The 23,345-nt window shown below is 45.9% G+C and overlaps 1 protein-coding gene across 1 annotated transcript in view; it reads right to left on the bottom strand.

Moving 5' to 3' along the window:
- Positions 1–20,888, bottom strand: part of plpp6 (phospholipid phosphatase 6) — a 33,663-nt gene extending 12,775 nt beyond the window's left edge. The window contains exon 1 of the mRNA XM_038794939.1: positions 20,187–20,888. Within this exon, the coding sequence (XP_038650867.1) occupies positions 20,187–20,652 (466 nt within the window). The 5' untranslated portion in view covers positions 20,653–20,888. The remainder of the gene's footprint in view (positions 1–20,186) is intronic.
- Between the last annotated feature and the right edge of the window lie 2,457 nt (positions 20,889–23,345).

The raw sequence follows: 23,345 nt of genomic DNA, 5'->3' as shown, positions 1-23,345 counted from the left end.
AGCAGGAGTGACAAGTGAACCATAGCTGTTTTATTGGGCACTTGTGGTTTTACTGCATGCCATATGTGTTTAAGACATGGATGGTTCAATTATGGAGATAGGCTCTTGCTATTGGCATGATCAACCAGGTAGCAAAATAATCTGTATGAGTTTATCTGGCTTTACTTTTTTTGGGATGTGGGCTTCACAGCCACGGCTGACATTTTCTTACCTATTATAGCTGTCCTAAACCGATTCACTTGTCTGGCAACATCAGAGGGCAACCACATTGATGTGGGTTTAGATTCACAACATAAGCTGGACCAGGTAAAACAGTTAGTTTTCCTCCCTAAATAACACTGGTTAACCAGCTGTTGTATTTATGATGCTTCAATAGCTCTATTCTCACTTTTGTTTTTAAAGCTAATACCAGTTCATTCCCAGACTTTAAAAAAATAGATGATTGTGATAACAATCATTACGCATTCTCTATGCCTGTGGCATATTGTTTTAAACTTAAACAATATCACTGTGTTATCAAGAACAACTCAATATTAAAATTCTTTCCAGAAATGAAAGCTGCATGACAATGGGCCAGATTTTTTTTTTTAAATTTAGAGTACCCAATTCATTTTTTCCAATTAAGGGCAATTTAGCGTGTTCAATTCACCTACCCTGCACATCTTTGGGTTGTGGGGGCGAAACCCACGTAAACAACGGGAGAATGTGCAAACTCCACACGGATAGTGACCCAGAGCCGGGATTGAACCTGGTACCATGGAGTAGTGAGGCAGCAGTGCTATTCACTGCACCACCGTGCTGCCCCTCAATGGGAGAGATTTTAATCCAATTGTTGCATTTATTATGCTGCAAGAGCTGAACAAATGTCAAATGTGCAAACAAAGTTGAGAAATTATAGGTTTACACCACATAAACAGACCATTCAGCCCAATGGGTTCATGTCAATGTTCCACATGAACCTCCTTTATCTCAACCTCATCAACATATTATTATATTCCTTTCTCCCTCATATGTTTGTGCAACTTCTCTTCAAATGTATCTATGCAAGTTGTCTGAACTACTCCCTGTGGTAGAAAGTTATACATTTAAATTTTTTTTATTTTTTTTATTTTTTTATTATAAGAGTACCCAATTATTTTTTCCAATTAAGGGGCAATTTAGCGTGGCCAATCCACCTAACCTGCACATCTTTGGGTTGTGGGGTGAAACGCACGCAAACACGGGGAGAACGTGCAAACTCCACACAGACAGTGACCCAGGGCCGGGATTCGAACCCGGGTCTTCAGCGCCGTAGGCAGCAATGCTAACCACTGTGCCACCGTGCTGCCCGAAAGTTATACATTTAACCACTCTGTGGGTTCTCCTGAATTCCCTGGTGAATTTATTCGAGATGATCTCATATTTATGTCCCTTAGGTTTAGTCCCCAAGGCAAGTAGACACATCTTTGTGATGTCTATCCTAATCTGGGTCACGGTCCGTGTGGTGTTTGCACATTCTCCCATTGTTTACGTGGGTTTCGCCCCCAAAGATATGCAGGGTAGGTGGATTGAACACGCTAAATTGTCCCTTAATTGGAAAAAATGAGTTGGGTACACTACATTTAAAACCTTCTTGTATAATCTGAAATACTTCTATCAGTTTACACAAGAATAGAAGAACTAGGGGCAGGAGTAGGCAATTCAGCCCCTCGAACCTGCTCAGCCATTCAATATGATCATAGCTGATCTCCTCTCCCTCAACTCCACTTTCCTGCCCGTTCTCCATAACCCTTCAATCCATTGCTAATTAAAAATTAGGCAATGTGCCTCAATGACTACTGTCCAGTAGCCTTGACATCAATCATAATGAAGTGCTTCGAGAGGTTGGTCATGAAGCGCATCAACTGTATACTCCCAAAACGCCTAGATCCACTGCAATTTGCATATCGCTGCAACCGGTCCACATCAGACGCCATCTCCCTGGCCCTACACTCTAGAGCATTTTGACAACAAGGACTCCGACATCAGACTCCTATTTATTGACTACAGCTCCACCTTCAACACCATAATCCCAGCCAAGCTCAAAACCTAGGACTTGGCTCCTCACTCTGCAACTGGATCCTCGACTTTCTGACCCACAGACCACAGTCAGTAAGAATAAACAATAATACCTCCTCCACTATAGTCCTCAATACGGGGGCTCCGCAAGGCTGCGTACTTAGCCCCCTACTCTACTCCCTGTACACACACGATTGCGTGGCAAAATTTGGTTCCAACTCCATCTACATGTTTGCTGATGACACGACCATAGTGGGTCGGATCACGAATAACGATGAGTCAGAATACAGGAGGGAGTTAGAGAACCTAGTGGAGTGGTGCAATTACAATAATCTGTCTCTCAATGTCAGCTAAAATAAGAGCTGGTCATTGACTTAAGGAAGCAAAGTACTGTACACGCCCCTGTCTGCATCAACAGGGCCGAGGTAGAGATGGTTAACAACTTCAAATTTCTTGGGGTACACATCACCAAAAATCTGTCCTGGTTCACCCCCACCAATGCTACCACCAAGAAAGCACAACAGCGCCTGTACTTCCTAGGAAACTAAGGAAATTCAGCATGTCCACACTGACTCTCACCAACCTTTACAGATGCACCAAAGAAAGCATCCTATCTGCATCACAGCCTGGTATGGCAACTGCTCGGCACAAGACCGCAAGAAACTTCAGAGAGTCATGACCTGCCCAGTCCACAAACCGCTTCCCATCCATTGACTATCTACACCTCCCGCTGCCTTGGAAAAGCGGGCATCATCATCAAAGACCCTCTCCCACCCGGCTTACTCACTCTTCCAACTTCTTCCATCAGGCAGGAGATACAAAAGTCTGAGAACACATGAACAGATTCAAAAACAGCTCCTTCCCCGCTGTTACCAGACTCCTAAATGAGCCTCTTATGGACTGACCTGATTAACTGACCACTCCTGTATGCTTCACCCGATGCCGGTGTCTATGTATTTACATTGTGGACCTTGTGTTGCCCTAATATGTATTTTCTTTATATTTTATTTTCATGTACTAAATGATCTGTTTGAGCTGCTCGCAGAAAAATACTTTTCACTGTACCTTGGTACACGTGACAATCTGTCTATCTGCTCCTTAAATTTACTCAATGTACTGGCATCCACCGCACTCTGGGGTCGTGAATTCCACAGATTCACAAATTTTTAGAGAAGTAATTTCTCCTCATCTCAGTTTTAAATCTGCCACCCCTTATCCTAAAAAACTATCCTCTCTTTCCTAAAGAACCCCAGTAAGTTCAATCTTTCCTGAATGGTATAACCACTCAGCTCCAGTATAATTCGAGTACATTTTTTTTTGCACCTTTCCTAATCCTCCAACATGCTTTTTATGTCCATAAACTGTCCATATTAATTACTCCAAGCATAATGAAACAAAGGTTTCAAGCAAGTTCAATATTGCTGTTTTACTTTTCTATTCCGTCCCTCAAAAAATTAACCTTGTGTTTTTTTTAAAAGGCCTTATTGATCTGTGCTGTAACTTTTAATGATTTGTTTCTTTTCGCCCTGATCCCTTTTGTTCTCTACCCTATTTAGACACATTTTCCAAGGGCTATGTGACCTGCTTATTCTTCCTCCAAAACATATAACTTGTGAGACTCCAGGAGAATGGAGTGTGAAAAGTGGATGGTCCCACACCAGATTTTGGCACATTTGTTTAAACAGAAGCAGAAAGCCATGGAACAATATTTTAATCTTATGCTGTTTGACCCTTCTTTGAATATCAAAAGGCTGAGAATCTGTATATTATAACTTGTCAAATCATCAGAAAAATTAAGAGCGAGTTTTGTCAAATAATATTAATATTACTACTTGCCAGTATCTGAACTATAATCCATTTCCCTCATCTTGTGCATTGGGTAATTTATATCTTATGAATTCATATTACAGCCAACAAGCAGCAAAGCAAGTCCAAGATCACCTTGCCCAGGAGTCTGAGTCAATTTCAAAGTTGAATAATATACCCATTGTCCTTCTCATGTAATTGGAAACCAACATTAAGGGTGCGATTTAATGCCCAAAAGGCAGATTCTCGTTTTGGGCGTGTATACGGGGGTAGTTCTTAGCGCCTGCTGTGCTGAGAACGACCCATCAAACTGGAACTGGGGTTCTTTTCTGCCTTGGTCGGGATCGTCCAGCCCAGGCCACAGTTACCTCATTCCTGCACGGATGGCCTCAGTTTGTCAGTGCAGGAAAAGATCGATCACTCGACACCCCCCCCCCCTCAACGTACCTTTAGGATGTCCCGAGCCACTCCTCACCCACCTCTTATGGGCAGGGCACCCCCACCTCATATGGACAGGGCACCCCAGGGCCTGATCCCTCGCACAGGCAACCAGACACCCGGGCACTTTGGCACTGCCAGCCTGGCACACTGACCATGCCCCTGCCAGCCTGGACATGCTGCCAGGGCGGCACTGCCAGGGTGCAGTGGGAGATCTCTCGAGGCACTCTGAGTGTCACAAATCTCGCGAGAGGTCTCTACAAGATTCAACGGCCTTGTTGCGTTACCAAACTGGGTGCAATTGTTGTTTGATCATGATCAAAGTGAAGAATAAGTGCAGTAGGTTTAATTCAGCACTATAAAATTGCCAAATGTGACTCAGTTAATATAAAAACTTTAAAATGCTCTCTCGATTACCTATCAAGACTCACCCAGTGTAGTACTAAACTGTACATAACAGAATAATCCATGTTCAATCCTTGACCTGTGTTGAGGTTGACTTCACCTGGATTAGCCTGCTACAATTATCCACATCTTGGTTCACTAGGCTGATTCCTGGGATGAAGGGGTTTGTCTTATGAGCAAAGATTGAGCAGGTTGGGGTTGCATCCATTGGAGCTCAGAAGAATGAGAGGTGACGTTACTGAATCATTTCAGAGTCTGATGAGGTTTGACAGGGTAGACAGTAAATGTTTCCCCTTAGGAGGGGTGGGTGGGGGGAATCTGGAATGAGGGGGCACAAAATTAGGCGCCTCCCATTTAAGATGGAGATGGGAGGGCCATTAAATCTTTGGAATTCTCTAAACCAGAGAACACTGGAAGTTGGGTCATTGAATATTCAAGGCTGTGCTGGACAGAGTTTTGAGACTGCAGCTATATTTCCAAAAATTAATGAGAGGTGACCTCATTGAAACATAAAAATTCTTACGAAGCATTATAGGCTAGATGGACATTTCCTCAGCTTCGTAGTCTAGAACTAGGGATCATAGTTTCAGAACAAGGGGCCAGCCATTTAGGACAGAGATGAAGATAAATCGCTTAACTCAAAGGGTTGTAAATCTTTGGAATTCTCTATCCCCGAGGGCTATGGATACTCAGACCTTGAATTTTTGGATACTAAGGAATCATTGGATTCTAGGCATAGGGTGGGAAAGTGAAGCCGAGGTCAATCAACCATTACCTTATCAAATGGCAGAGCAAGTTCAAAGGGCCAAATGGACTTCTCTTCCTCTCGTTTGTTACACTGTTATTTAACAACTTCTGCTTTGAAGGGGTGAATGCACGGTCATTGGGCAAGAGCTCTATCAGGCTTTATTGCAAATCCCATCACAGTCAAAAGAGCCTGACAATAACTCCTGGTTTAAATGTATGCATGAAAAACATCGAGGATACTCAATAACTGCTGATAACTCAGAAATCTACCTCAGCAACAGTCAGTGCCTCCAGAGACACATTTTGCAACTGCACAAGTTCAAATATGTTTACTAGCAACCGTTTGATAGAGCTAATAAAAAAACTGTGATAACACAGTAAATAGAATTCACACTCCTGAAGTAATCTCACCCTGGGCCATAAATTGCAGGTGGAATTAAATCACCAATCACTGATGTGCATATTCCATTTAAGAACAGTATGTATATAAATAGCTGTCAAGCATGTTTTGCAAAGCAAGAGCACTTTATTCAGTTCAGATCATCAAGTAGAAGTGATCTAGCATGCTTTTCCAAATGAAAGTGCTGCTTTCCACTTGTCCACTTGTCAATGTGTCATCATCTAATTAAAAGCTGCCAGTTGTGTTTGCATCTGAAACAATTTTAATTCATAAGCAAGGAGGGTTGAAATACTCAGTACTTAATTAAAAGTGATATTTTGCAAATGATTTGGTTTTCAAACCACTGATTTAGAAAGTTCTTAATGAAAATATTGAAGTACCAGCTAGTGGTTTCTAGCACTTTAGTGTTGGGCTTAGGTGTTAGGAAATCAAAATTTATTGTGAATCTTAGCAAAATCTCCAGTGCCCAACCCTTCACATTACCAAGGAACTAGAAAACATTTAAGTTTCTACAGAAGTGGCTAATAATTAAACAAACAAGCCTGCACACTGGAGTTAGCATGCACCAATATTTTAAAGATAATTTACTTTTAACTCCCACTTTGGAAAATACTGGCACTACATGTAATTTATTTTCCAATTACACAGAATGTTCATATATATTGGTCCGGACCAAAGCAATGCAAAATTATTGTAGTTGTCTTGTAATGGTATGCAAGAGGGTAAGCCATAGATTGTGAAAGGTGGAAGAAAATCTAAAACCAGAAACTTCTCAACTTTTGGTAAGTGCTGCGTCAAGTTTGGAAAGCTCCTTAATATTCAACTAAAATTGCCTTGTCAACTTAATGTTCCTCAAGGCAAATAAATAGAAGGGAATGCACAAACAGAGGCACCTGGAGCTGAATGTTCACAGGTTTTTTTTAAGGTGGCGGAGAAGTTGCGTAAGCTGTTATAAAGTATACAGGATCGTTGGCTTTATAAACAGAGACGCAGGCGAGAAAGTAATGGTAAACTGCTAAGGCCCTTGGCTGGAGCATTGTGACGACTCTTGGCATCGCACTTCAGGACAACTGTCAAGGCTTTAGACTCAAGAGGGCTCAGAGGAAAGTTACTGGAATGTTATGAGGAATTAGATGTTTTGGTTCTGTGGATATATTGACTACATTTTTCCAAAGAGCACAGAATGTTAAAGGAAGATTTAATGGAGGTGTTCAAAATCAAGATGGGCGATGACAAACAGGTAGAATAAACTATTTCAAGTAGCAGGCAGGTCAGTAAGCAGATGACATATTGGCAAAAGAACCAGAGGCACAATGAGGAGAATGTTCAAAAAGCAAAGTGACTGGCTGTAAAGGTGGTACAAGCAAATGTACCAGTCATTTCCAAGAGAATTGAATAAATAATTGAAGGGAGTGAGCAAAGGGTTACTGGGAAAGGGCAGAAAATTGGAAATAATTGGATAGCTCTTTCAAAGAGCTGCCAACTCCAAAATATATCATGGAGTTCACCTGACCTACAACTGTTTATTGATTTTTTGGTTACGAAGAGCACAAGGGCCTGCCTTTCAGGTGTTATTCAACAGAGGCCTTGGCACATTTAATCAAAAACAAAGTTTATTCTACGAATTTTGTTAACATTTTTATAAACACACACACAGTAAGCATTTCTATCAACTACCAACATAAATACCCCACACAGCTACAGTACTCTATGTATAACCCTTAATAAATTTCCCCCTTAAGCTGTTCCAATTTGGTAACAAGATCCCATAAACCAGATACCCCTTTTCAAAGGTGTGGCCCAGCACACAGCACACAAGACCTGGTATTGACACTCTAGTTTCCTTTCAAAACAGCAGGTTTGAATTCCTTCCAGAACACAATTATTTATTTTCAAGTTATTAAGTAATCTGGAACGGGATTCTCCAACCCCCCCCGCCCCCCCCCGCTGGGTCGGAAATCGCCGGAGGGGCGGCGTGAATCCCGCCAGCCGCCGAATTCTCCCCCCGTCGATTCTCCGGCCCGCGATGGGCCGAAGTCCCGCTGCTGTCATGCTGGTCCCGCCGCCGTGAATTAAACCACCTCCCTTACCAGCGGGACCAGACGGCATGGGCGGGCTCCATGGTCCTGGGGCGATCTGACCGCAGGGGGGGCCCCCACGGTGGCCTGGCCCGCGATCGGGGCCAACCAATCCACGGGTGGGCCTGTGTCGTGGGGGCACTCTTTCCCCTCCGCGTCGGCCATGTCAGCCTCCGGGGATGACGTCAGCAGCCGCTGATGCTCCTGCGCATGTGCGGACTTCCGCCGGCTGGCAGAGTCCCTTCGGCCCCGGCTGGCGTGGCGCCAAAGGCTTTCCACGCCGGCCGGCGGGACGCAAACCATTCTGCCGCGGGCCTAGCCCCTAAGGTGAGGGCTTGGCCCCTAAAGGTGCGGAGGATTCCCCAACTTTGGGGTGGCCCGACGCCGGAGTGGCTCACGCCACTCCATCCCGCCGGGACCCCGCGCCCCGCTGGTTAGGGGAGAATTCCGCTCCTGGAAACAGCTTTTAAAATGCAGCTAAAGAGAACTCTTCTGTTCAGCCTGTGCAGAACCAACCAGTTCAAACTCAAAACAAAAGTAAAACTAACTCAAAAATGAAAGTAAAAACCCAGAGCCACAGCCCAGCTCCACCCACACAATGACATCACCGAAGCCATGTGATAAGACAAAAACATTTCTTAAAGGGACACTCCCATGACATAACCGTGAACTAACTACCTTGCTGAGGTAACACTTAGAAAATGTAGTGCCTGTTTGTCTCTTGTCAAAATTGTCAAAAGAAAACTGACAATATTTTGACCAGAATTCATTTGAATCATTCATGAGATCGGGCAGAGCTGGCAAACTCAACATTTATTGCCCATTCTAATTGCTCTTGAACTGCTGCAATCGAATAGTGTGTTGCATTCACAATACTATTTGGTGGGAATTTCCAGGATTTTGATCCAGTAACAATGAAGGAATGGCCAAGCAAGCATTGTGAGATACTTGGTGAGGAAATTGGAGGTGAAGATATTCCCATGCACCTGTTCAGCTTGTCCTTCTAGGTGGCAGAAATCCCAGGTTTGGAATGTGCTGTCAAAAGAGGGCTGATGAGTTGCTGCACTGTAAACGGTGTATATATAATTTTGTAAATGGAATGCCATACAGGCATAGTGCATCAGTGGAGAATGTGAATGTTTGAGGTGGTGGACGAGAGTTTTTTCCCTAGTTGGTTCAAGTTTGTTGCTGGAGATACACTCATCCAGGCAAGCGAAGCACATTCCAGCACTCTCCTGATTTGTGTCTTGCAGATGATAGAAAGGTTTTGAGGAGTCAGGAGGCAGGTTACTCAATGTAAAATACTCAGCCTCTGACCTGTTCTTGTAGCCATAGCATTAATATGAATGTTCCAGTTACGTTTCTAGTCAATGGCGATCTCCAGGATGTTCACTGGGAGATTTGATGCTGGTAATAACATTGAATGTCAGAGGGAGGTGGTTTGACTCTCGCTTTTTGAAGATAGTCATTACTTGTGTGGCACAAATGATGCCTGCCACTTCTCAGCCCGATCCTGAAATGCTGTCAAGTTTCACTGCATGCGGGCATGGACTGCTTCATCAGCTGAGGAATTGCAAGTGAACACTGAAATCATCTAACAATCCCACTTCTGACCGCGTGATGGAGGGAAGGCCTTTGATGAAGCAATGGTGATGGTTGGGCTAAAGACATTGCCAAGAAGCTCCTGCAGCAATGTTCCAGGGCTGAGATATTGGTCTCCAGCAATCACAGCCTTTGTGCTAGGTGTGACTTCAATCAGTGATTTTAAGTTTACTAAAGCTCCTTGGTGCCACCTTTGGTTAAATGCTTCCTTGAATACAAGGGAAGTCCCTCTCACCTCTGGAATTATTTGTCACATTTGAGTCCAAGAGTATAGAGGTTTACAGTAGTCCTGGCAGAATCCAAACATAGCATCTGCAAACAGGTTGTTGGTGAGTAAATGCTACTTGATGGCATCCATCACATGCTGATCATTGAGGTTAGGTTAATAAGTCAATAATTGGCCAGATTGGATTTGGCCTGATTTTTGTAGACAGCGGCTTTTAAAGCAGACCAAGGCAGGCCAGCAGCAAGGTTCAATTCCCGTACCAGCCTCCCTGAACAGGCGCCGGAATATGGCGACTAGGGGCTTATCACAGTAACTTCATTGAAGCCTACTCGTGACGATAAGCGATTTTCATTTCATGTTGTAAAGTGGTAGTTGTACTGAAACAGTTTGGCTAGGGGCACAGCTACTTCTGGAGCTAACACATGTTAGTGAGAGGACTCTACAGGATTTACTGGGCTGGGTGTGCCTCTTTCATGTCCAGTGCCTAGGTCAACCGCATTGCCATCGATTTTGAGTCACAAAAGGCTAGATAGGGTAAGGATGGCAGATTTCCTTCTCTAAAGAGCATTAGTGAACTAGATATGTTTTTAATAAGAAGAGGTTTCATAGTCGTCATGACTTTTTATTTCACATATATTTAATAACTGAATTTAAGTTCGCCGGCTGCAACCAAGATCATTCCTCCAAGCCTCTAGATTACTAGAACCACTCGGTCATTGTACCTGCATGATAAGTAGAAATATATGCTTTAAGGCATGTGAAGTTACCCGCAAGTTTAATGGTTCCATGTCAGCACCAAATCTAATATAATGGCTCAATATAAATTATTTATGAAGGTAACCACACTTTTAAACAAAACTTTCTGGCATTCACTAAAACTAATCCTGATGTTACACTAATATTCAGTTTCCAGAAAAGACGCACAGATGTTTTCACAACTGGTTTTTTTCTTTTGGGTTCATTACAATCTAAAAACAAATGAATGTTTTTTCTTGAATTGGGACTTCCAAATGACTGCACCAGCAGCACAGCACTTTCCTCACTAGTCACCTTGAAGTAACTTTCACCTTGAGTGGGAGCAGTTAAGGTAATGGATAATGCAGGATCAGCTGCCAGAACATGTCATTTTAACAGAATGAGAATAATGTCTCAATTTCCTTTCCACAGGCTGTGGACTTTGTTAACAGGTGCCCTGTATCGAGGTCTTTTCAGAAAGGGACAGAACTGCCTTCCCACCTGTAGCAGGAGTCTGGTACCACACAACCTGGTGGCAAGTCAAAAGAAACTAGCTTTGAAATCTAACAGCTCCACGACATTCAATGGGGTTGAGCAATAAATCAGCATACAGATCATTAAATTTATTTGGTTTGAGATGAGAAGAAGAATTGTAGTATTAACATAAAGTTATCACACTCAAGTGTCAAATTCACTTTCTTGGAAACAAAAGTAGAAGATATTCGATTCTTAATGTGAAGGTTTGTGCTAAAACGTCTACACTTGCTGAAAATCACCAGCACCAAGTTAAATTCTACAAAGCGGGGAGCACCAGCAATAGACTCCAAATGTATGAGCTAAGCAAGCATAGAACGTGGAGAATGACACACTAATCACATGAATGAAGAATTATTTTATTATAGGGAGCAGGAATCTATTATGAGACATATTGGGGGAAAAGGTCACCTCCGGATATCAATGAAACAAGACACAAATTAATTGAATTTAGGTAAAGTTTGACAATGAAGAGGTTGAAATTCAACAGGTTGGGGGGGAGATATTAAAGGGGGGGGGGTGCTAAGTCTTCTTCGAGGCAAGTAAATTTTTAACTTTAACTATTGTTGCGGGAGTAGAGGGACCTGGGGTATACTCTTCTTAAATAAATCAATAATCAATAAATTAACAGAATTTATCAATTTATTAACAGAACATAACATGCCCTGGTGGGGCAATGGAACTAAAATAAAACAAACATCAAAAGGAAACTTAACTAATTAAATAAAAATGTCATTCCTGGGGGTGATGATGCACCCCAGCCTCACTGGTTGAGCACAAATCATTTAAGATTGCAGGGCAGGTTGAGAGACAGGTTAAAGCATGTTTGACAAACCTACTTGAGGACATAACCAAGAGTATAGATAAGGGAGAGACTTCCGGTGGCGGTGATGCGCTGAGCAGATAAACATCAGGTAGCTCTCCTCCCAAATAACCTAACAGGCAATTTATCGGGAATTTCGGCTTAAAAGGCCCACCAAAACCCAGCCAAAGGCGAAAGGCACACAAATGGTATATGACTGGAAATAATAACAAATCGAGGGGACGGCAAGATGTAAGGAGCAGCAGCGAAGGAAAAGCGGGCACGCAGGCACGCGGCCCCACGCGGCGGGACGGAGGTTCAGGCAAACCAGAAAGGGGAAGAGCTGGCGCACCGAACAGCGGACGTGGCAACCATACACCCCCCCCCCCCCCCCCCCCGCACAGGGGGATGAGTGGAGAAACGTGCTGAAAAGGGAGCTAAATGCCATAAAGGAGGCGATCAGGACGGAGCTCCACACTATGATGAAGGAGGTGCTATCGGAGGCGACAGACAAAACACAGCGATCCATCGAAAGCCTGGGAAGGAAGGTGGAGGCGCAGGAGAAAACGAGTTGGAGAAGGCCGCCTTGGACCAGAGCGATAGGATTGTAGCTCTGGAAACCGAGCTGAGAAGGTTGGTAATGACCTAGGGAAGCCTAAGAGGGAAAGTGGAGGACCAGGAAAACAGGTCCAGACAGCAGAATATCAGAATAGTGGGTCTGCCAGAGGGGATACAGCGCAGAGACTCAACGGGCTACATCGCCCAAATGCTGGACAAACTAGTGGGAAGGGAGGGATTTCCAAACCCCCCAGAAATGGACAGGGCGCACAGATTGCTTCGACCCAGGCCCAAAGCCAGGGAGCAGCCCAGAGCGATTATCACAAAGCCGCACCGGTTCCAGGACAGGGAAAAATCCTAAGGTGCGCCTGTCAACAAAATCGTGCACATGGGAAGGGAAGAATATAAGTGCATACCAGGGCAATGGAGCGGATCTGACAAAAAGGGCTGAATTCAACAGAGCAAAATCAGCACTCTACAAAAGTGGGGTGCGATTTGGGATGTTATTCCCGGCCATTCAATGGGTAACATTCAAGGGAAAGGAACTGTATTTGAACACCCCAGCGGAGGCTGATGAGTTTGTTAAATCGAACAAATTGGGGGAGGAACAGCCACAGCAGTAATGAAAGTCAAATGGGCGGAAAAGAAAAGAAGAATCGGAACACAAAATGGAGGACAGACTGCAAACAGAGTCAATAATAGCATGAACTGTACACATTTGTTTTCTGTTTTGCGTGGACTGGCTGCCTCATTTTCTTGCTTGTTTCTTCTCTCAATGCAATGGGCGGGGGATGGAGCAAGGGAAGAGAGGGTGAAAAAAGCGGACAGGAGGGCAAGACAAGGGCTGGAAGGAGGAAGGTAAAGCAGGGCCAGAGCTGGGCAAGTACCGGGAGGGGGGCCACCGTGGTAGCGAGGAGGGCCAACACGGGAGGGCAGGAAGAAAGGAGGGCCGAGGCGCGCCTCTCAGGGGAGAGGGAGCGCCTGGCACAAAGAGGGGGAGGGGGGGGGGGGGGGAGAGATGGAGCAGAAGTTGGGGGGGGGGGAACACGACCACGACGACAGAGGGACAGGGGGTCGGGGGAGGGGGAAGCGCAGAACAAAAGAGAAGCAAAGACAAGGTTGAGGTAGAGAAACAGAATGGACACAGGCCTCGGCAGGCATGTAGCAGGGCGAGGAACCAAGATGGCGTCGCAAACAGTGACTCGGGAGGGAACCAGGGCGAAGGGAGACCCCGGAGTGCACAGGTGTATCCACACAGCGACACATAGCTGGCGGCCATGTTGGCTGCCCCATGGACAAAGGGAAACCCCGGAGCGCTAGGGCTCGACCTCGTGGTGAGAGCGGCGTCCGCGGCCATTTGGGACGGCCCCTTAACAAAGGGAAACCCCGGAGTGCAGCGGTGCGTCCACCAGGTAAGTATGAGTGATCCTATAGGATCGGGGGGGTCAGAAACCCCTCACCAGGATTGTTAACCTGGAACGTAAGAGCACTCAACGGCCCAGTGAAAAGATCCAGAGTCTTCGCCCACCTAAGAAGCCTAAAAGCCGACATAATCAACTTACAGGAGACACACCTGAGGGAGAAGGACCGACTACTGGTAAGGAAGGGCTGGGTTGGGGCTTGGGGGGGGGGGGGGAAGCAATACTAATTAACAAGCAGACAAGGGTTACAGAAACCAAGACAATTATGGACCCAGGGAGACGGTATGTCATGGTCAGTAGTGTGCTGGAAGGGGCACCGGTCGTACTGGTAAATGTGTATGCTCCCAACTGGGACGATACAGAATTTATAAAGAAGACCATGGCGGAAATCCCCGACCTTGACACACACCGATTGATTATGGGGGCGACTTTAACTGTGTGCAGGACCCATGAACCGACCGATCAAGCCCCAGAGCAGGATAAAAGACTGGCATGGCTAGGGAACTAGGAGCTTTCATAGAGTAGATGGGGAGTGGATCCATGGAGGCTCCTGCACCCGGGAGAAAAGGAATTCTCATACAAGTGCACAAGGTATACACCCGTATAGACTTTTTTTGCAGTGGGGAAATCGGTGCTTCCAGGGATCACAGGAACGGAATACGGAATGTGAGGTTGGAGACAGGCCATGCCCAAAGCCCCGGCGTGGAGGCTGGACATGGACTTCCTGGCCAACAATCCTTGTGCAAAAAAACAACGCTGGCCATAGGCAACTATGTTAGTAACATCCAAAACGGGGAGGTCTCACCCTCCACGTTTTGGGATGCACTGAAGCCCACGATTAGAGGAGAGATCATAGCCTAGAAGGATATGGAAGGGAGGGCGGCCAGGCAATAACTGGTGGACTCCATTCATGGAAGTCGACAGAAAATACACCGAAGCCCCAACCGTACAGCTGCTGGCGGAGAGAAAAAAGCTGCAAATGGACTTTAACCTGCTATCCACTTGGAAAGCAGTTACCAACTCAGCCAGACACAGGGGACCTTCTACAAACACAGAGACAAGGCACAGAGGCGCCTATTGGCTCTCCAGCTGAGAAAGCAGGCAACCACGAGGGAAATAGCGCAGGTTAAGGATAGTAAAGGCAGACTGATAACAGAACCAAAGGAGGTCAATCGGCATTTGAGACCTTCTACCAGAGACTGTACACATTCGAGCCCTCCAACGTGGACGCGGCAATGAAACAGCTCCTAGATGGACTGGAACTACCAATTGTGGGGGAAGACAGAGGGGGGGGCTGGAAGCACCAATGGATCTAGGAGAAATCATGGAGCGCATCAGCTCCATGCAGGCTGGGAAGGCACTGGGACCCAACGGGTTCCCGGCAGACTTCTACAAAACATTTGCACCAGTCCTGGCCCCACACCTAAGGGACATGTTCGCGGACTAACTGGCAAGGGGTACCCTGCCCCCCACGCTAGCGCAGGCCTCAATTTCACTGATATCCAAAAAAGATAAAGACCTGACGGAATGTGGATCATACAAACCCATTTCACTGCTGAATGTTAATGCGAAAATACTCGCAATGGTCCTGGCTAAAAGGCTGGAGGGCTGCGTACCAGAGGTGGTCGCAGAGGACGAAACGGGCTTTGTCAAGGGTGGGCAGCTCACTACAAACATCAGGTGGCTGCTGAACGTAATAATGACCCCCCCCCCCCCCCTGGGTGAGAACACCAGAGGTGATCGTCTCCCTGGACACAGAAAAGGCCTTCGACAAAGTTCGAATGGAACTACCTCAAGGTACTGGAAAGGTTTGGGCTAGGAGCAGGGCTCACCGCCTGGGTGAGGCTCCTGTACAACGCTCCCAAAGCGAGTGTCCGAACTAACACCACCAACTCTGAATACTTCCAGCTACAGAGAGGAACAAGACAGGGCTGCCCTTGTCCACACTCCTGTTCGTGCTAGCAATCAAACCCCTGGCGATAGCCCTGCGGGATGCGAAAAGCTGGAAGTAATCCAGAGAGCAGATAGAGAGCACAGAGTTTCACTCTATGCAGATGACTAGCTCCCCTATGTGTCGAAGCCACAGGAGGGAGTGAAGGCAATACTGCAAATCCTGAAAGAATTTGGAAACCTGGTGGGGAGAGTGCAGACGATCAAGATGAACATACTGCCAAGGTTCTTCTTCCTGTTTAGGTCCATACGATCTTCATACCCAAGGCCTTTTCCCAAAATGTAGACAGTCTAATCATTGCATTTGTGTGGGGAGGTAAGAACCCCAGAATTCCCAAACCGACACTGCAAAGGAGGAAACTCAAAGGGGGCTTGGCCTTACCAAACCTACAATACTACCCCTGAGCAGCAACAGAGGAGAGAGTGAGGGGATGGGTACATGAACCTGGCACAGATTGGGTACAAATAGAAGAGGCCTCCTGTAAAGGAACGACCCTCCAGCCCTGGCTACAGCAGCACTCCCATCCTCCTCAACAAGATACACAACGAGCCCAGTGGTAGCGGCCACACTGAGAGTGTGGACCCATCTGAGACAGCACTTTGGGATAATTAAAATGGCCCCCATCTGTGGCAATCACAGATTCCCCCCAGCGATGCTAGATACCACCTTCAAAATATGGAGGCGGGACGGGGGCACACCGACGGTCGGGGACTTTTACGTAGGGCACACACTGGATGAACTGATGAGGAAGTGGAAACTAACAAAAGGACAGGAAATTAGACACCTGCAAATAAAACACTTCCACAGAGACAGTAGGTACCCCAGGGCCCCAGAAATCATACTCCTCGAGGGCCTGATAGGCGCAAGCAACGAGAAGGGGGGGCTATGTGGGAAAATATACGTACAGTTACTGGACAGAGTTCGAACTTCACTGGACGAGACCAGACAAAAAAGGGAGGATGAACTGGGTATAGAGGTAGGGTGGGGTCTCTGGAGTGAAGCACTGAGCAGGGTGAACTCCACCTCCTCCTGCCCAAGGCTCAGCCTAATGCAGTTCAGAGTGGTGCACAGAGCGCACCTGACCAGAACCCGAATGAGCAGGTTCTTCCCGGAGGTGGAGGACAAATGTGAACGGTGCCAGAGGGACCCGGCCAACCACACCCACATGTTCTGGGTTTGTCCCAAACTTGCTGGGTTCTGGACAGCCTTCTCTGAGGCAATGTCCAAGGTTGTGGGGGTGAGGGTGATGCCATGTCCGATAGTGGCAATCTTCAGGGTATTGGAGCAGCCAAAACTACACATGGGGAAGGGGGCTAACACCCTTGCTTTAGATTCCCTAATCACATGTCGGAGAATCCAGCTCGGCTGGCGATCAGCAGCACCACCCAAAGCTGCAGAGTGGTTCGCTGACCTTTCTGAATTTCTCCACCTGGAGAAGATTAAATTTGCCATCCGAGGGGTTGAAGAAGGCTTCCTGGATACTTGGGGGCAGTTTGTCGGCCTGTTCCAAAACCTGTTTGAGGCCAGCAACGCGAAGTAAGTTCAGAATAAAAAACGAAGATAGATGAGGAACCAAAGGACTGCGCAACCCAGACGGTTGGGGGGAGGGAGAGAAGATGGAAGGAAGGTGGGGAAACCACAAAAGAAGAGAAGAGGTGTAACCCCCCTCCCCCTCTCCCTGAAAATAAAAGCAAAACACAGCTGAAGTCAAAGGGGGAGGAATGGAGGGGTGGGACTAGAAACCGATCCAGAGAGCGGCGAAATGTATATCGGGTCAATTAAATGAAAGACAAAATAAACCTCTCTGTACAATAAATTAAATTAACGTGGGTAAGAAAAATGTGATGTGTATACATACAATTGTTTATAAATATGAGAAATGCCAATAAAAAGATTTTAAAAATAGATAAGGGAGAACTAGTGAATTTGGTGCACTTAGATTTTGAGAAATCTTTTGACAAAGTCCCACATAAGATGTTAGTATGCAAAATTAAACCACATAGTATTTTGGGGGTAACATATTGGCATGAGTTGACAATTAGTCGATAGACAGGAAACAGATTAGGAATAAATTAATCTTTTTCAAAGTGGCAGGCGGTGTCCCACAGGGATCAGTGTTTGGGTCCCAGCTATTCACAATATACATCAATTATTTGAATGAGGAAACCGAATGTAATATTTCCAAGTTTGCTGACAACACGAGACTTGGTGGGAACGTGAGTGGTGAGGAGGATATTAAGAGGCATCAGGGTGATTTAGACAAATTGAGTGAATGGGCTAATACATGACAGATGGGACACTGAAACTCACTGTATATCCTTTTCAAAGGCTGAATAGTCTGCTTCAGTGCTCCGCGTTTCTATAACCTACTTCATATTGTCGTAGAATGGTTACAGCACAAAAGGGGCTGGATAAATTTGAAGTTATCCACTGCGGAAGGAAAACAGAATGGCAGAGTGTTATTTAAATGGTGATAGATTGGGAAATGTTCACGTAGAAAGGGTGTCCTTGTACACCAATCACTGAAAGCAAGCATGAAGGCTCAGCAAGCAGTCAAGAAGGCAAATGGCATGTTGGCCTTCATTGCAAAAGCACTTGAGTATGAAGCAAGGATGGTTTCTTGCAGCTGTACAGGGGCTTGGTGAGACCACACCTGGAGTATTGTGTGCAGTTTTGGTCTCCTTACCCAAGAAACTATCTACTTGCCATAGAGGGATGCAGTGAAGGTTCACCAGACTGATTCCAGGGATGACAGGATTTTCGTATGGAGGAGAGATTGGGTTGACTAAGCCTGTATTCACTGGAATTTATAAGAATGAAAGGGGATCCCATTGAAATTTGTAAAATTCTGACAGGGCTGGGCAGACTTGATGCAGAGGTATTATTTCCTCTGGCTGGGTGGGTCTAGAACAAGGATATGGAGTCGGCCATTCAGGACCGAGATGAGGAGAAACTTCTTCACTCAGAGGTTGGTGAACCTGAGAAATTCTCTACCACAGCAGTAGAGGCTCTGTGGAGATGTGGAGGCCAAGTCACATAATATATTTAAGAAGGAAATAGATAAGATTTCTGGACTCTAAAGGCAAAGAAGTTTGGGGAAGAATACAGCGGCATGATACGGAGATAGAGGATCAACCATGATCATATTGAATGGTGGAGCAGGCTTTAAAGGCCGAATGATCGGCTCCTATTTTCTAGTTTTTTTTAATCGTCTCCTGGGTTTCATACATCGGGGCGTAAAGAACAAAAGCAACAAAGACATGATAAACCTGTACCCACCGGTTTGGCCTATTGTATCCACATCTTGGGAAGGGTGTGGCGATATTAGAGAGGGCGAATTAAAGATTCACAAGAATGGTTCCAGGGATAACTTGTGTAACGTGGATAGATTGGCGAAGATGAGGTTCTTCTTGCAAAAGAGAAGATTGAAAGGAGATTTGATGGAGGTGTTCGATAATCATGAAAATCAGAGTAGATAGGGACAAACCATTTGTGGAAAGATTGAGAACTAGGGGACACCAATCAACGTGATTGGCAAAAGAAGCAACAAAGGAAAACTTTCTTTTTCACACAACCAGTGGTTAGGATCTGAAATGCATTGCCTGAAAGTGTGGTGGATGCAGACTCAGTTGTGGCTTTCAGAAGAGAATTGCATCATTATCTGAAGGGGGAAAAACTGAAGGGCCATGGGGAAAAGACAGGGTGTGGCCCCAGGCAAACTGCTCTTGCAGAGGGATGTCAGCAGACACTAGGGTCGAATGGTCCCCTTTGGTGCTGTATTCATTCAGTGACAATATGAAGTAGGCCATAGGAACATGTAATAATAATAATCTTTATTGTCACAAGTAGGCTTACATTAACACTGCAATGACGTTTCTGTGAAAAGCCCCTAGTCGTCACATTCCGGCACATGAACTGGTACACAGAGGGAGAATTCAGAATATCCCATTCACCGAACAGCTGTCTTTCAGGACTTGGGGGAGGGAACCCACTCAGACACAGGGAGAACGTGCAGACTCCACACAGACAGTGACCCAAGCCCGCAATCGAACCTGGGACGTTGGAGCTGTGAAGCAACGGCGCTACCCACTGTGCTACCCTGATGCTGGTGTAGCACTGAAGCAGGACATTTGGCTTTTGAAAAGGATATCTAATTAACCATGGTGCTTCACTCTTCTCCACAGTCCAACCTGTTTTCTTTTAAAGTGGTTATCCTTTTGAAACTTTGGACTATTGCTAGTGCTTCCACCACCCTTCCAGGCTGTGCATTTCACATCATTACAAAACAGACTGCAAAAATAAAATAAGATTCATAAAAAGAATGAAAATAGAAGTAATCCCCCCTCCCCTCGGTTCTTTTGGCAATGTGTGTCCTCTGGCTAACTGGGCCTTGGGAAGGTCAGGGGATGGGAGATTTAAAGGCTCCACTTTGTCTCCTGGACTCACCCAGCAGGAGGTTGAGCAGCACTTCCTGGCCGGCGGTGCTGTCGCTCTTACACAGACAGTACAGGGTGCCTCCTATCCAGGGGATGCCGTGGCCAGACACCTCGATCAGCTTCATGATGGGCCTGGCGCTGCCCCAGGGCGAGTCCTCGGTGGCGCACACCCCCAGGCACTTGGAGAGCCACAGGTCGATGGCCAGCAGCGAGCGCAGGGCGATGCCGAGCAGAGACGGGTTCAGCTTCATGCAGTCGTCGTCGGGCTGCGAGGAGGAGGAGGCCGAGTCCCGGCGCAGGCCCAGGCCCGAGCCCGGGCCCTCCAGCTGCTGCACGGCCCGGTGCCGGGGTGAGGGAGGCTCGGAGGCCGCTCTCTGCAGGGCGGCAGGCGGCTTGCTCAGCACCAGGAAGTCCAGCCTCCCGCCGCTCTTCAGCTCCCGCTCCCGGTTCCGCGATTTGGGGGAGTGAGCCGGCATCTTGTCCGCCCAACTGCTCTCGGAGGCAGGAGAGGAGCAGCAGCCTCCTTCACAGCAGCCGCCGCCACAGCGCCATCTTCCAGAGGGGGAGAAGGGGGCTGGGCAGCTGTCAATAATAACACCCCCCCGACAAAATCACGCCGAGAGTGTAAACACTACAGCAACACTTGTCTTTGTTAGCTCTGAATAAACTGCAGCAGCAGATCCGCATGTACTGGTATTGAACCAACTGCAGCAGCAGATCTGCATGTATTGGTATTGAACCGACTGCAGCAGCAGATCTGCATGTATTGGTATTGAATCAATTGCAGCAGCAAATCCGCATGCATTGATTGGTATTGAACAAACTGCAGCAGCAGATTTGCATGTATTGGTATTGAACCAACTGCAGCAGATCAGCATGTACTGGTATTGAATAAACTGCAGCAACAGATCAGCATGTACTGGAATTGAACCAACTGCATCAGCAGATCTGCATGTATTGGTATTGAACCAACTGCAGCAGCAGATCTGCATGTATTGGTATTGAATCAATTGCAGCAGCAAATCCGCATGCATTGATTGGTATTGAACAAACTGCAGCAACAGATCGGCATGTATTGGTATTGAACCAACTGCAGCAGCAGATCAGCATGTACTGGTATTGAATGAACTGCAGCAGCAAATATGCATGTACTGGTATTGAACAACTGCAGCAGCAGATCTGTATGTATTAGTATTGAACGGACTGCAGCAGCAGATCTGTATGCATTGGTATTGAATGAACTGCAGCAGCAGATTTGCAGTATTAGTATTGAACAGACTGCAGCAACAGATCTACGTGTACTGGTATTAAACTACTTACAGCAGCAGATCTGCATGTATTTATTAAATAAACTGCAGCAGCAGAGATGGATGTACTGGTATTGAGCCAACTGCAGCAGCAGATCTGCATGTATTAGTATTGAACCAACTGCAGCAGCAGATCAGCATGTACTGGTATTGAATAAACTGCAGCAGCAGATCAGCATGTACTGGAATTGAACCAACTGCATCAGCAGATCTGCATGTATTGGTATTGAACCAACTGCAGCAGCAGATCTGCATGTATTGGTATTGAATCAATTGCAGCAGCAAATCCGCATGCATGTATTGAACCAACTGCAGCAGCAGATCAGCATGTACTGGTATTGAATGAACTGCAGCAGCAAATATGCATGTACTGGTATTGAACAACTGCAAGAGCAGATCTGTCTGTATTAGTATTGAACGGACTGCAGTAGCAGATCTGTATGCATTGGTATTGAATGAACTGCAGCAGCAGATTTGCAGTATTAGTATTGAACAGACTGCAGCAGCAGATCTGCATGTATTGGTATTAAATAAACGGCAGCAGCAGAGATGCATGTACTGGTATTGAGCCAACTGCAGCAGCAGATCTGCATGTATTGGTAATGAAATGAAATGAAAATCGCTTATTGTCACGAGTAGGCTTCAATGAAGTTACTGCGAAAAGCCCCTAGTCGCCACATTCCGGCGCCTATTCGGGGAGGCTGATACGGGAATCGAACCGTGCTGCTGGCCTGCTTTAAAAGCCAGCGATTTAGCCCAGTGAGCTAAACCAGCCCTTGAACCAACTGCAGCAGCAGATCTGCATGTATTGGTATTGAATGAACTGCAGCAGCAGATCTGCATGTATTGGTATTGAATGAACTGCAGCAGCAGATCTGCATGTATTGGTATTGAACCAACTGCAGCAGCAGATCAGCATGTATTGGAATTGAATCAATTGCAGCAGCAAATCCGCATGCATTGATTGGTATTGAACAAACTGCAGCTGCAGATCTGCATGTATTGACATTGAATCAATTGCAGCAGCAAATCTGCATGTACTTGTATTGAATCAATTGCAGCAGCAGATCTGCATGTATTGGTATTGAATGAACTGCAGCAGCAGATCTGCATCTATTGGTGTTGAACCAACTGCAGCTGCAGATCTGCATGTATTGACACTGAATCAATTGCAGCAGCAAATCTGCATGTACTTGTATTGAATCAATTGCAGCAGCAGATCCGCATGCATTGATTGGTATTGAACCAACTGCAGCAGATCAGCACGTACTGGTATTGAATGAACTGCAGCAGCAGATCTGCATCTATTGGTGTTGAACCAACTGCAGCTGCAGATCTGCATGTATTGCTATTGAACTGTAGCAGATATGCGTTCATTGGCAGTGAATAAACTGCAGCAGCAGATATGCATCAATCAGCACTGAACAAACTGCAGCAGCAAACTTGTATGGATTAGCAGTGAATGAATTGCTGCAGCAGATGTCCATGGAATAGTCTTCAATGAACTGCAGCACAGACCTGATCACATTAATATTGAAAGCAGCACAATATGAATTCCCAATAAATATACAAAGCACCAGATTTTTACCATCCTAACAGACCTACTTGTGCTCCATTGATTTGTTGCTGCATCAGACCTGCATGAGATTTGGCTTCATTTTATGTCCGCTTCAAGTTTACACTCTACCTTTTCTTGCAACACTGTATGGACAATGCATGTGTTACTGCTACAGCACATTATATTGAGGGAAAATAAAATAAGTTTACATTTAATTTGCACTTTTTTTGATCTAAGGTCATTCAGAATCTTTTACAGTCATTAAGGTCAATGGATTTTAAAGGAATTAGATGAGCAAATTGCA

This window comes from Scyliorhinus canicula, chromosome 4 (assembly GCF_902713615.1).
Source record: "Scyliorhinus canicula chromosome 4, sScyCan1.1, whole genome shotgun sequence".
NCBI lineage: Eukaryota > Metazoa > Chordata > Chondrichthyes > Carcharhiniformes > Scyliorhinidae > Scyliorhinus > Scyliorhinus canicula.
Note: the sequence above shows the minus strand (reverse complement) of the source record. Positions and strands in the feature narration are given on the sequence as shown.